General features: G+C 55.3%; 1 protein-coding gene across 5 annotated transcripts in view; it reads left to right on the top strand.

The window, feature by feature from the left end:
• DOCK3 (dedicator of cytokinesis 3) overlaps positions 1-13,666 on the top strand; it is a 589,066-nt gene that overhangs the window by 569,806 nt on the left and 5,594 nt on the right. For 2 of the 5 annotated variants that reach the window (XM_078077688.1, XM_078077685.1), the window contains exons 44-51: positions 291-470; positions 1,109-1,192; positions 1,314-1,430; positions 3,623-3,744; positions 4,986-5,124; positions 5,643-5,790; positions 9,483-9,601; positions 10,776-10,863. In XM_078077688.1, coding sequence (XP_077933814.1) covers positions 291-470; positions 1,109-1,192; positions 1,314-1,430; positions 3,623-3,744; positions 4,986-5,124; positions 5,643-5,790; positions 9,483-9,601; positions 10,776-10,863 — 997 coding nt within the window. The remainder of the gene's footprint in view (positions 1-290; positions 471-1,108; positions 1,193-1,313; positions 1,431-3,622; positions 3,745-4,985; positions 5,125-5,642; positions 5,791-9,482; positions 9,602-10,775; positions 10,864-13,666) is intronic. The other 3 variants (XM_078077697.1, XM_078077693.1, XM_078077687.1) reach the window with 3 other exon arrangements.

The raw sequence follows: 13,666 nt of genomic DNA, 5'->3' as shown, positions 1-13,666 counted from the left end.
CCTGGGCAGCAGATACTTTTAATCTCCCAGTTTACAAATGTGGAAGCTATTCCCTGAGGTTCGGGAAGCCAGGGCTCTCTGACTTCAGAACGGGTGCTCTTCACTATTTACTGTGCTTCTGAGTGCCTACAGATCAGAAGAGAAAATTCAAAAGAGGTCAGGGAGTCTTAAGTCCACAGGAACAAGGGTGGGAATCAGCATCACTGGTCTTGGATCCCCACTCTCGGGACCGTGCTGAGGGAGGGGTTGTCATTGTGCCTGGGACGACACCGTGTGCTGTGTGCCCTCAGGTGGAGGTGAGCCCTCTGGAGAATGCCATCCAAGTGGTTGAGAATAAGAACCAGGAGCTACGGGCCCTGATCAGCCAGTATCAACACAAACAGGTGCACGGCAACATCAGCCTGCTCAGCATGTGCCTGAACGGCGTCATCGATGCAGCTGTCAACGGGGGCATTGCACGCTACCAAGAGGTGAGCAGGACCCTGGGCCAGACCCACAACAGGCAGCCTTGCTGGGAAGGCACTTCTCAGGCTCTTCTTCTTGAGACTCCATCCTCCTAGGGCAGCCTTCCCAACTCGCCCTCTCCTAGCTGTGCCTCCACTGACTAGGTGTGGTCCTGGGGGGAGGCTTTAAGCTCCCTCCCACTCCCCGTTTCTGCGGCATGGCTCTCCCATGGGACCTTCTCTTCTTTTTTGTTCTCTGAACTCTGACAGATGGGTAATCCATCTGATTATGGAAGGTGGTAAGTGGCCTCCAGGAGAAGCCCTGGAGCCCAGCCCTTCATGAGAAGCAAGTTGTGGGTGGCTAAGAGACTGGCCCCACACCCTGGCCACCAGCCCTGCCTGCCCTACCCAGGCCATCCAGGCTCCCTGAGGGACTGGGACCAGCATCCAGGATTAGATTATTTGGCTACCTTCAGTCCTTCTTCGGCACAAAAACCACACCTGTGATTGCAGGAGGTTCGAGCAGGCCAGGCTAGAGATGGTGTGTGTACCTGTGAGGAGGCAGAACCTGCCTTTCAAGTGGCACCTGAGACTCAGGCTTCCTGGGCCCCCTCTAAGCAGTCGTCCTGGGAGGAGTCTTCCTGACGTAGCGTTTCCTTTCACAGGCCTTCTTTGATAAAGATTATATCACCAAGCACCCGGGAGACGCAGAGAAAATCACCCAGCTCAAGGAGCTCATGCAGGAGCAGGTACGTCTGCAGGGCTTAGAGGCCAGTGACCAGGAGGGAAAAGCTATGCACCGCAGGACGACTACAGTTCTCAAGGGCTACTGCCTGGCTTGCAGAGTGGCCCTGTCTGTCACCCTAATAGGTCCATGTCCTTGGAGTCGGGCTGGCAGTTCATGAGAAGTTTGTGCACCCAGAGATGCGGCCTCTGCATAAGAAGCTGATTGATCAGTTCCAGATGATGCGGGCCAGCCTCTACCATGTAAGCCGACCCCTGCCGGGCCCCTGCTGCAGTAGAACCGGCGGGCATTTCCTGCAGAGTGCAGCAAGCCAAAGGAAGGGGGGAGGGGCGGGGAGCGCGAAGGAGAAGCTGCTCCCACCACAGGGGGGCAGCAGGCAGAGGTGAGTGCTCTATTGGAGGAAGGATGCCCAGGATCCCCTCATTCACTCCCCTCCCTGAGGAGGAGTCAGATTCAAGGGCAAAGAACATTTCTCAAGGTACTGCGCTGGTGAAGAGAGGTTTTCATATGAGGAGGAAAAGAGCTAAAGTATATGGCCCACATGTAGACATCTCTTTGGAGATGTTCTCCATCCCGAGAACCTACAGAGGTAAGGCATAACCTGAGTCAGCCCTCTCTCCCCATCTCCCTCTTTCTCTTCTTTCTCTCGCCATCCTCCCGCCGTCTTCTCCCCCATCCCTCTTCCTTCTCTTTACCTTCCCCTCTATCTCCTTTCCATCCTTCCCTCCCTCTTCCTCCAACACATCTGGTGACTCAGACTCCCATCTGACAAAGCCTAGGGTGAGCAGTATTTCTGTACTTGCTGCTCTTAGAGGGGTCAGCCGGGTTCTGAGCCTGCCCCAAGCTCCAGAAGTTCTCCCTGACTCTGACCTGGCTCTTTGGCCTCCACCGCAGGGTTTGGCCCAAGGACTGATGCACACAAGCAAAAGGAGAGCCTGTATTCCAGGACTAGGGTTCAGTGGTCTTGAGCCCCCTGTTTATGTACTCTCACCCCATTTTCAACCATGAGGCTGATTCCAAGTGTTTTCTAGAGAAACGTACCTGCTAAACAGGTTGGCTGCCAGATCTCAAGGGGCGTGAACCCAGTTACCTGTGGCAAGGGAAGCAGGGCTGTTCGAACATGTGGGGCAAGGCCATCAAGGACAAGAGGTTCCTCTTCAGGGATGATCACTGGCCTGAGAGAGGCTGGACCACTCAGATTCAGTGACCCTGACCTGTTGGGGTTGACTTGCCTTGTTCTTGATGTGGGAGCTTCTGGTCATCTCAGGCTCCCAGTGCAGGTCTCAGCCATTCCTGCACGGGTGTAGATAGCATGAAATGTAAAAAGAGAAAAAGAAGCTTGTCCGTAGTTTGACAAGTGGGCACATTTTCCAGAGGAAAGCCCACAGAGCCTGAAATTTCCCCTTTCTGTAATGATTCTCCCATGGTATTTCAGGGTGAAACATGCAGAGAAAGGGAAAGTCTGGTGGGTACTCCATTACCTCTCACTCTTGGCTCGTCTCTGCTGTGTGCAAACTTCCCCATCACTGCAGGCAACCTAAGCAGGCTAGAGTCTGGCCACTGGGGCAAGGGATGTCCTCTGCCTTCCAAGGCTGTTGGGCCACTGCAGCAAAAAGCAGAAAATACTCACCCGCATACATCTAAGTCTCTAGGGCAATGAAGAGGTGTCCTCTCCAGTTCACCCTTCTTTTTCATTTCAGCATGTTTTGGAAGAAGGGGGTGGAAAACCTGCTGCTTCTTCAGGCCAAGCTCAGAAGCATCCCCAGTAGGACTTAGGGCCCACAGATGGTGAGGGATTGAAGAAACCTTATGCTTTGTTTCTCCAGAGTCACAGACAGGGACACAAACCAATGTGCTGTCACCCAGGAGGGTTTGGGTTCAAAAATTTGTGCAAAGATATCTATCTACTTAATAAGAATGTAATCATGCTAAAATAGAACTATACTGTTTTTCAGCAACTAACATCAGGATTTTGGGTCCTATCTCCCCCACAGACTGTGTCACAGGCAGCTTAAGCCAGGTCACTAAGAGCTGGGCCATTTAGCAATCCAGGAAACCCAGCTTATGTAAGAGGTGCCCACTGACTGACAGCTGATGATCAGCTCTTCCTCTCCGGCTCTTATTCCACTGATTCTGTACTGAGAATGCCTGGTAACACACTCCTGTGAACTCAGAGCAACGTCAGCCTCTTCCAGATGTGTCCTCTTAGTGGGGTCAACCCCGGGCCTCTGGGTCTCTGGTCTAGACTCCAGTGCGGTTAGAAGGGTGTTTAGTCATGAAGGGGCCATTGCCCAAAATGTCAGCAGTTCAGGCTCAGCCAACAGTATCGGATTCTTTCTCTCTGACATTTTTACCACCAGCCTGCTCTTCCCTCTCACCCCTTAATTACTTAGTCATTCTTTACTCTGATGAAGGGGCATTCATTTCTCAACAGGAGTTTCCGGGTTTGGACAAGCTAAGTCCTGCATGTTCAGGCACCAGCACCCCGCGGGGAAATGTCCTAGCGTCCCATAGTCCCATGAGCCCTGAGAGCATCAAGATGACCCACCGGCACAGGTACGGCCTTAGGGCTGGGGAGGGTCCCCTCCACAGAGGTAAGTCTGGATGTCAAAGATCAGAGCCAGGAAGTCTGAAGTAGTAGGTGTGTGGACTCGCTCACATGCCCTCTCACCCATGCACACAGCAAACACACAGCTCCTGCCACAGGACCCACGCTCAGAGCCAGTTATCCGGGCTGACAGAGGAGTGTGCATGGTACCGTGAGAACACAGAGGAGGGGGCATTTGGGGTAAGTCTTGAAGGATAAGTAGAAGTCTGTGAGGCAGAAACGAGCTGGGGTTAGGTGGGTGATGGAACAGGATCTGGGCAAAGGGACTGCCATGTGCAGGCGCCCCAGGAGGTAGACAAGCCGCCCCAGTCAACCCCACCAGCAGAGCCTTGTGGCTGGAGTACAGGGTTCTGGGGCATGGAAGGGGGCCAGTTCCAGCTCGGAATGGGCCGCCTTCCTTCAGGCCTTTGGACCCAATCCCAAGGGGAATGAGGATCCCCAGTCGGTTTTAAGAGAGAGAACCACATGGTGAGGTGGAAGCACATCAAGGCGTGGCTCCTCTGAACTCAGGAGTCCTGATCTGTCTGGGCTCAATGGAAGTTACTCCAAGCCTCCAGGGCAGGAAGGCCAGGTCAGAGGAGGAGGCAAGGAGAGGAGCCTCTCCCTTGGGTTTGTTTTCCAACGTAAGCAATAAGTCAGCACAGACCAGGCCTCCATAAAGGAGAAGGAATGAATGAATGAGGGGCTGTCTACTATTGATAGAGGAGAGTATTGGAAGGATGTAGAAGGAAGCCAACAGATGGTTACCAGCCAGCTATTTTGGTAGCTTGCCCATACCAGGAGACACCCCTGACCTAGGAGCAGATCCCAGCAGGGGGTGGTTGCTGGCTCAGACTAGCACCGCATAGCAAGGGGACCCTGGAGTCTTCGACCTGATTCAGCATATGATTTTCAGTTGTCCTAACTGAGAAACAGCTGATGTCATGAGACTGAGTGGCCATAAACCATTTAACTACAGGTAGAGACTTCGCCAGTCTACCCTTGGCCCTCGCAGACCAGGGGAACCCTGAGCAGCAGGTGGGGGTTCACAAATGCTCCAGGACTCAGATGGGTATAAGAATTAGCTATGAAACCCTCCAAGCCAGTGTTGGCTGAGGCTTCACATACCCCTTGACACTGTCCTCCACCACCTAGCGAAGTTTCTCAGCTCCCGGCCTGACTCCTCCCTATTTCCCACTCTTGTTCACAGCCCCATGAACTTGATGGGCACAGGCCGCCATTCATCATCCTCTCTCTCCTCACACGCATCTAGTGAAGCAGGAAATGTGGTGATGATGGGGGACAGCTCCATGGGCGAGGCTCCCGAGGACCTATACCACCATATGCAGGTACCAAAGCTGTCCAAGGAGAATGGGCCAGGGCACCGTACCTGGAGGACTCGCCTCTCTGCTGGCTGATCTGTTCTGAGGGCTGGCATCCCTGCCTAGTTCTCTAGTTTCTGAATTCAGAACACCCAGAGCCAGTAAAACTGCCTTCCCTCCACACCATCCCATGTCACAGTTCCCAGGCTTTATTTCCCAAGAAGGAAATCTAGCTTCAGGCCTGGTTGTTCTTCAAGATCCCATTGGAGAGATCCTCCTCCAAGTGCCCTCCTTCCTGGCATTCCTGATGGCTAAGTCCTGCATCCTCTATGGGCAACATCACTAGAGTCGACCCAACAACCCTGCTCCATGGGTGGTGTGGGTAACCCTTAGTGCCAGCCACCAGCCTGGCCTCCATCAGGACCCAGGGTACCACATCAGACACCGGGTCTGGGCACCTCATGGCATGAAAAAGCCAACTCTGGGCCAGTCCTACAATCCTGGCCATTCAGACCTCTATCCTGCTGATTTTTCTCCCTTTGCAGCTCGTGTATCCCAACCCCAGGTACCAGGGCTCAGTCACCAACGTCTCTGTTCTGTCCTCGTCCCAGGCAAGCCCTTCTTCCTCCAGCCTGAGTTCCACTCACTCAGCACCATCCCAGATGATTACCTCTGCCCCTTCCAGTGCCCGAGGTAAGGAGGGCAGGGCGCTGCTTGCAGAAGGGCGAGGAAAGGGCCTCATGAGCCCCACTAGTCCTCCTCTCGTTTGTGGCTCTGTCTTTGAAAGTGGCCCTGTGATTTAGAGAATGCTCCCCTTTCAGCACTAAGGACTCAAGGGTTCCTAGCTCCAGCTCTCTCTGGCTGGCTTCAGACCCTGCTCTGAGCAGTGGATGCCACAGAGGTGAATGGATGTCACATCTCCACCTCAGTAAGAGGACACACAGTCCATGAGAAAGCTCAGTTCTTTTCCATTGAAATATTTGCAAGAATAAAAATCAAAGTTAAGGCAACAGTGAGTCTTGTCTTAAGGAATCGAGCATGACTGCACAGTGTGAAAATTCAATTTGAAGGTTAAACTTAACCCTGGAAAAATGTTATTCTAAAAAGTAACAACAACCAAAAAGAACTTGTTCAGTTGAGAAAGGCTTAATCAGGAGAGATGGCTCTGTGAAAAGCTATGTACTTTGCCAGTTATTGCCTGATTTTTTACCAGTTGGCTAAAATATTGTTCTCTGAGAGCCAGCATCTTTTTCACAGTCTGATCCTAGTTCTCACAGTGAAATCTGGTTCTCTGTCCTTTTAGACAGAAGAGTTTGTGGTGGAATGATAATCGGCTGTAGGAACTAGGATCTAGTGCTTCCCAGGATGGCTGTGTGGGATGGCGACAGAAGGGAGTGGTCTGAGCTCACCGGCCAGTCGCTGGGTATTGCTGCCAGGCTTGCAGTCTCTCATGAGCCTGCAGTCAGATGTCACCTGGGACTGGAGTCATCTAAAGGTTCAACTAGGCTGGCTCACTCACACAGCTGGTAGTAACTGTCACCTGGGAGTTCAGCTGGGGCTATTGACCTGAGTCCCTACATAGGGCCTTTCCCCGTGGCTTGGGCTTCTTATTACCCAGCCTTGGAAATCCCAGAATGTCCCTTTTGCCACATTCCGTTGTCTGGTCAAGTCCCTAAGGCCAACCTAGATACCAGGGTGGGGAATGAGACTCCACCTCATGATGTGAGGAGTGGCATGTGTGTTTTTGGAGGGAAGGCATTGAAGGTTGCCATCACAGGAGCCAAACTCCAGGATATCGTAGAGAGAAAGGCTGACAGAAGCCCCTTCCCTTTCTGGAGTAGACATTAAGTGCCAAAGTAAACAAAAGGGCTAAATGGAACTGGGCCCAAAGCGGGAAATGGTGATGAGGGCAGAGGCAATGAAGAAAGATTAGGGATTCACTTGCAGCCTACGCCCTCCATGCAAGCTATGCGTAAGCCTCTCTGGAGAAAACCGTGGGCCCTGTTTGGAGCCTACCAGCAGTAGGCCCTGTGAGAGAAGATGGAGAGAAGACCTGGACCCAGCATTGCAGAGGAAGACTGATATGTTGAGATAAATGTGGGAGATGCAGTAGGCGATGCCCTGGGGGCACAGAAGGAAGGGAGCAGTCCACTCTGTTTCTGGTGTTATGGGTGAAGGGAAGGCTTTCATGGAGAAGGTGTTCTGGAGGGTCCTTTGCATTGGAGGCACTTCCCCGACACCTAGGAGTAGTCATGACACCAGTGGCCTTCCTTGCCAAGCCCGTTGACACACTCTGCTGTGGTCCCTGTTGATTTGGAAACCTTCCAGAAGAAAGGCCTTGCAAGGCCTTTCTAAACGCTTGTAAACTCTTTCTAAATTCTTGTAGGTAGGCAGCTCCCCCTAGTGGTGAAAAGACTGATTGGGGCTAGAGAACGGGCATTCTGATTGATCCTCCTTGAATAACTTTGTCGTTCTGGGACTTAGTCTCCCTTGGATTTACCCAGGCTACAACTCAAGTAGTGCAGAAGTCCCGTGACACAGAAGCCCTTGTGGTGGTTAAATATTTTCACGAAAATTAGCTGTCACTCCCTGCTCCCATGAGATTGGCTGCCGAGGGCTGAGGGCAGTGGGAGAGCAGTGGATAGCAGAGTTGAAAATCTCCACAGTAGCACCGAGCACCCCTTTGTTATAGCACCAGAGGGCCTCCATCCCGTGGATTCAGATCCTCAGCAGAGCACCTGGGGCCTGCAGGCTGCTGTCCCTCCATCCTAGCCCCCCGACCCGTATCAGGACCTTGAGTGTGCGGATCTGAGGGTGGCCTGGTGAGCCAGTCTGTGAGCTCCGCGAGGGCGGGGACCGTGGCCAGCCACATGCCTGGTGTGGAGTCGGCTATCACGGCATCGGCGTAAAGGTGCATGTCTCGTTCTGTGCACACTAGTGGAGGGGAGCTCTGTTCAGAGCTGTGGCTGCCAGGTTCCCTCCCAGCAAGGAACTATAAACATCGGTGGGATTAGGAGCTCTTTTCCATTTGTCTCCAAATAGCCACTACTGATTTTTATTATATCGACTTTTGCAAAGTATTTAAGCCTCATCTTCTGGGTCTAAAGTGAGCACAAGAGGGATATCTCAAGGACTCCGGGGGCAGGCTGATGCAGAGACCTTTTCAGTTGTGCCTGACGGGCCGTGCACCACACACTCTAAGGAAGGCCCCAGGGACTCTGGGCTTCAGGAACAGAGCCTCCGGAGCCGCAGGTTCACCTCTCAGATGGAGCCCAGGGGCTCTCCAGCGTCACTAAGAGCACGCCACAGAAGGCTTTCCACCACTTGAGGCAGCCGGAGACTTCCAGGAGGCTAGTTTCTCATGGGCATGCTGGCGTCTGGTGCGATGAGCAGTGCACATGTGGAGGGCCTTCCAGATTATCCGTTTCCAAGGAAAGCCAGCAAGTTATTCTCTCTTTCTGTAGAAGGTCCCCTCAAGGACCGTGGGTGACAGGTGCCTGGGCCTACAGCTATGGGCTGTATGGATGGGGACTGGGCCACACCGCCTCTGGCACTGTCTGGCCTCTGTAACAGCTCCTCGGGCCAGAGATCACTACAAAAGCCTCACAGGAGAAGAGCATGAACCGAGCCAACTCAAGAGCCTGGGTTCAAGGCCCATAGCTCCCAGACTAGCTCCATGACCCCCAAGTTCACTGAAGGGCAAGTCTCAGAGTGAGACTCCCTGGAGAGCCCCTGTGTGCAGGGCCCCGGAACCCCTGCCAGTCTGGCTCTGGGGCTGCAGTAGGTTGGGCAGGAAGGCAGAGGCCAGGCTCTGGGGGCCTGGAATCTGGGAAGGAGAAGCCTCTGGGCAAAGGTGCTAGGGAGCTGGCTGAGAACAGGGTCAGTGGTGTCCGGGGACGGTAAGTGTATGGGGACACAGTGCGTCAGTAAGAGCTGTGCCACTGTGTTACCTGAGTGTCTCTGTCTCTGTGTGATGGCTCCATTGCAAGCTGGCCTGTGCCCATGCCTGGGCCCCCTGAGAGAGCCCACATCCAGGCCACGCCCATCTCCCTGAGAGTGCCGGGTGCAGGGGGCCCTTTGGGGCCTGGCTCCAGTCCTCAGTTCTCCTCATGACCTGCCTCTGAGCATGGTGAGGGGGGCTCTATCAGTGGGCCTGCATTGCCCCCGTCTGCAGTTTGCCTGCCTCGGCCGGGATGTCAGGTGCAGCCCCCGCCCCCCGTCTCACCAGCAGGCTCTGCTTCATTCCTCCTGTGCTTGCTGAGCTCATCCTCTCCCCAGCTGCTAGGGGACACCGACCCCGCTTCCCTGGTCCCCAGGATGCGTGCCCGCTGGGCCCTCCATCTGTGGCTCGTCATCTGTGCGTGATTGTTCTCACTTGGTTACAGGCTCTCCCTCTCTGCCAGATAAGTACCGCCACGCCCGGGAAATGATGTTGCTGCTGCCTGCGCACCGGGACCGCCCAAGCAGTGCCATGTACCCAGCAGCCATCCTGGAGAACGGACAGGTAGTAGACCCAGACCCTGAGTGCCCTCTGAGTGCCCTCTGCAAAAGAAGGCCCGGCCTTCTCTCATTGCGTCTGCTAGGCTTTCTGTACTGTCCTCCCTGCCCCCTGCATTCTGCCATGCGACCCTCAGAAGGCTGCTGGGCCCCTGGACAGGGACCACGGTGGCTCTGAGGACCGGCGAGCCCGACGGAGTGCAGCTGTGGGGAGATGGGTGGCAGGTTGGAGCCACCGTTGCTTGTGTAGCTATCCGTCCTTCTTGCCCGCCTCCTGGACTCCTCATCCTGAAAAAGTCTAGCAGAGGAACCTGGTTCTTTCCTGTCCCGAGAAGGCAGTGGTGGACACGGGTCTGGAGGATGGCCTTCCTCCCTGTGTGTGTGAAGGGCATCCTCACTTGGGCAAACTCTGCCTCTTTCATCCGTCCATCCATCTACCCGGAGCCCCTCGCTGGCTGCTGGGGCTGCTCCACACCGTTTGCTGCACAGCTCTCCAGACACCCTACCTGGGGGCCTTGAACCAGAAGCTGTGGGGATTACCTCCTTCCCCTGCCCGGTCTGCCTGCCCTTCTATTCAGAGTCCATGAGAGTCATCTCCAAGCAACTGTTACCTAGTCCAGAGTGCCAGGAGTTTCTCAGCGGTACCTCCGGGTGCCTGGTCAGCCACGCCAGGTGGAGGGAGCAGGCCTGCTTGGCAGCCGCCCATCACAACAGTGGGTCCTGTCCGAGACTTTCTGGGCTTGAGGGCTGCCCTTACCCTCAGTGTTGATTTGGGCCTGTGTGGGGGCCTCCAGGAGACCCGGCCTGCCAGTCCTGAGGGGTGAAGGGGTCCCTCAATCCTTCCTGCCGGTGGGTCTCCGTGGCAGGACAGAGGGATGCAGTTAAATACTCTCAAGTGCCTGTGTCCTTTCTCTTGGCCATGCCCGAGACAGCTTGGAGCCCAGCCAGGCATGGTAGGGAGCTGCCTCCCATGTGGACATGGCAGCACTTGGAGCCAGATAGCAAGGACAGTCTTCCTGTGGCCAGCCTGAGCTTCTCAACACGTCTCAAGCGTGAGCGGTGCCACTGCTTTGATTTCCCTGTCTTCTCTTAAAATGTCCTGGCTCCTAGGCCCACAGCACTGCCCCCTGAGGTATAACTGGTTGTTTTCACCCTCTTTGATATTTTTCTCCTTCCCTCAGCTGCCAAATTTCCAGCGGGCCCTGTTCCAGCAAGTGGTCGGATCCTGCAAACCCTGCAGTGATCCCAATCTGTCTGTGGCTGAAAAAGGTATTGTTCCCCTTCCCAGGTGGCCTCCCCCCATGTCTGTCCCCATCCTGAGCGTCCGACTCTTGTCCCCGAGCACCAGCTGGCCGAGGCTGTGCCATGCTTCAACACCCAGGCCTGTCTGTCTGTCCAAAGTCCTGACCAGCTCCTGTGCTCACTGTTAAACCGACGTCTGGCTTGATGCTAAGTTTGGATCCTGTTAGTTTGTAGATCTCCCTCCCCAGGGCCCACCGTCAGAGAGGCCCCAGCTGCCACCTGCCCTGAGCCCACCTTTATGGAAACTCAGGCTGCTGTGTTCAGACTGTGGGCAGTCACTCCCTTGGGCTCCTCCCAACTAGCCCCAGAATTCAGCAGGCCCTGTGGCCCCTTCGGTTACTCTCAACTTGAGCCCTCAGGTACCTCTCCTTGTTGCCCAGAATAGGCCTATGGCCAAACAAGCCCCTAGAAGAATGGGAAGGACAGGCCGTGGCAAAGTGAATTTCCCAGAGACAGTCCTCTCCAAGGGAGCCCCGGGTCCTCTGAGTCCAGTCCTCCTGCAGCCACTCTGGCCGGCGGCTGCTGTGAGTCCATCTTCTATGTTGCAAGCCCATCAGCCCAGGCATGAGACTGGGCAGTTAGAACAGAGGCTGTTTGGATAGTGGACTTTTACCCGTGCTCTGCCACAGAAAGCTGATGGAGGAAGCAGACTCAGGCCCATAGGGCCCCGGCCCAAAGCCCCACAGTTGGAGGTCTGAGTTCACTTTAACACAGAGCAATACCTGTCTGAGGACTGTGCTAACCCACCTGCCACCCAGAACCTGGCCCCATACCAGCCCCTCTCCCTGTAGTGTCCCCTCCCTCTCCTCCCTCTGTTGGAGTTCAGGGCACACAGAGTCCCTGGGAATACAACCTGCTGTCCCATCAGAACCTGTCCCTCCAAAACTGTCATCATGTTGTCATTGCACTTCCTCACCAACTGCTGTCTGCTGTCCCCACTGTCATTGTTCCTCCCTTGCTCACCACAGAGGACAGGCCTCTGTGTCTTCTTTAGGGAGACCAGACATGGGGTCCACAGCCTCAGTGGCTGGTAGGCATCAGCACCAGGTGCTCAACCACAGAGCCCATGGAGATTCCGGCTGAAGATGCCTTGCTGGCCTCAAGGCGGCGCATCCCCGAAACATGCAGCCTCCCTGGCCCCTGCACCTGTTACAGAGTGCCTCGGTGGCCAAAATCCATGGTGCCTTTTCTTCACCTGAGATGTGGAGCCATCTGACAACTAGCCAAGAGCACAGATGGACTCAGAGCTCAAATGGGTGCTGGTTGCCAGACCGGGACATTACACCGGCCGGACACAAGAGCATCGGGCCTCAGACCAGGCTGCAGCAAGAAGCTGGACACGCCCAGCCCCAGGTGTGGGCAGGAAAGAGGCTGAGCCCACCGCATGCATGCCCACGCCACAATGCCAAGGCTTCGAGGGCAGCAAATGAGACATTTGCCTAGTGGGAGCACACAGGCCAGAGCAATCACTCCCTGAGTCTCTACCTGGATCTACCAGGACAGGAGCTGTACATACCTGTCACCATTCTCTTGTCATCAGGATCCTGAGTCCCATGAAGCCTCCACCTCTCACTTGTGGTCATCTCTCTTTGCCAATGACTCCCAGCCCAGACAAGCCTGCTTTCAGGGCTGTTGGCTGTGCAGCGGGGACCTCGGGCCAGCGCTGGACCCCTGTTAACAGAGACAGAGACAGAGATGGCCAGGCCACAGCAGGGGTCGCCCCCTTCTCCGAGACTAAGTTACTCCGTCTTAGCTTTTCCACTAGCCCCAGTGCCCTTGTGCCATGCAGCAAAGGTCCACGGGCCTCGTAGCTCACGGACATCGGGCTGCAGGGTGAACATGGAGGGGCTCAGGCAGGCGCCCTTTGTAAAGCCCTGCAGTCTTGCCGGCTTTCTTCCCCCAGAGCCTCCCCACCCGCAGGTTCCTTTGGGCTCTTGTGGGTGAACTTCTGCGGCCCCACCATTCTTCCAGGGCCTAGATGTGCATGTAAGAGCTTGGGCTGTCAGCACCCCTTTGGGGAAGCTGCCCAGACCCACCTCCAAGCTTCTTAATTTCTGAGACTCGGTGGCTTTTTCCAGTGCTGAGGAGCCAGAAGCTCATGCCCCATCTTGAGGAGAACCTGTGTGAGAATGGGCCTGTCCTTTCTTCGGGTGCCTCGGGCTCCCTGAGGAGGCCTTCTGGTGGAACCCAGCTGGTGGTGCTTGTCAGATGCAGAGTTCTTTCCTCCCTTTAGGCCACAGCTGAGGGCCTGCCCACCCGGTCACTGCCACGTCCTCCCTCCTGCCACCAGCCATCAACCATCCCATGGGACTGAGCAGTCCTGAGAACTGAGGCTGTTCAGATAGTGGAGTTCTGCCTTGTGTCCTGCTGCAGGCCCACTCCAGTTCCAGACCAGGGGGGAGGAAGAGGAAGGACATCGCCACTTTCGCTGGATCATGTGGGCCCGGCCCCTCCTGACCACATCCTTCTTGAAGGCTAGATTCCAGCTCCTTCCCTTCCAGAGCCTCTTAGGTCCCATCAGGGCCTAGCTTTCCCTAAAGCTCAGTACCTGGAGCAAGGAGGGCCCACAGCCCAGGCTCCTGGGGCACAGTTTGGTTATAGCTGCCTGAGAACAAAGCCAGCGGCTAGGGCGCGGGCTGGGAGCTACTGCCCGGCCGCTGACAGCCCAACAGGGAGAGTGTGCTTCCCCGTTCCGCCAGACAAGAGGCACATTTCCTGGTGGTGGTATCTGGTCTCCAGAACGAGGCGACCAACGGGATTTACATGTCCT

This window comes from Halichoerus grypus, chromosome 1 (genome assembly GCF_964656455.1).
Source record: "Halichoerus grypus chromosome 1, mHalGry1.hap1.1, whole genome shotgun sequence".
Classification (NCBI taxonomy): domain Eukaryota; kingdom Metazoa; phylum Chordata; class Mammalia; order Carnivora; family Phocidae; genus Halichoerus; species Halichoerus grypus.
The sequence above is the reverse complement of the archived record's forward strand: the minus strand, read 5'-3'. Positions and strand labels throughout refer to the sequence as shown.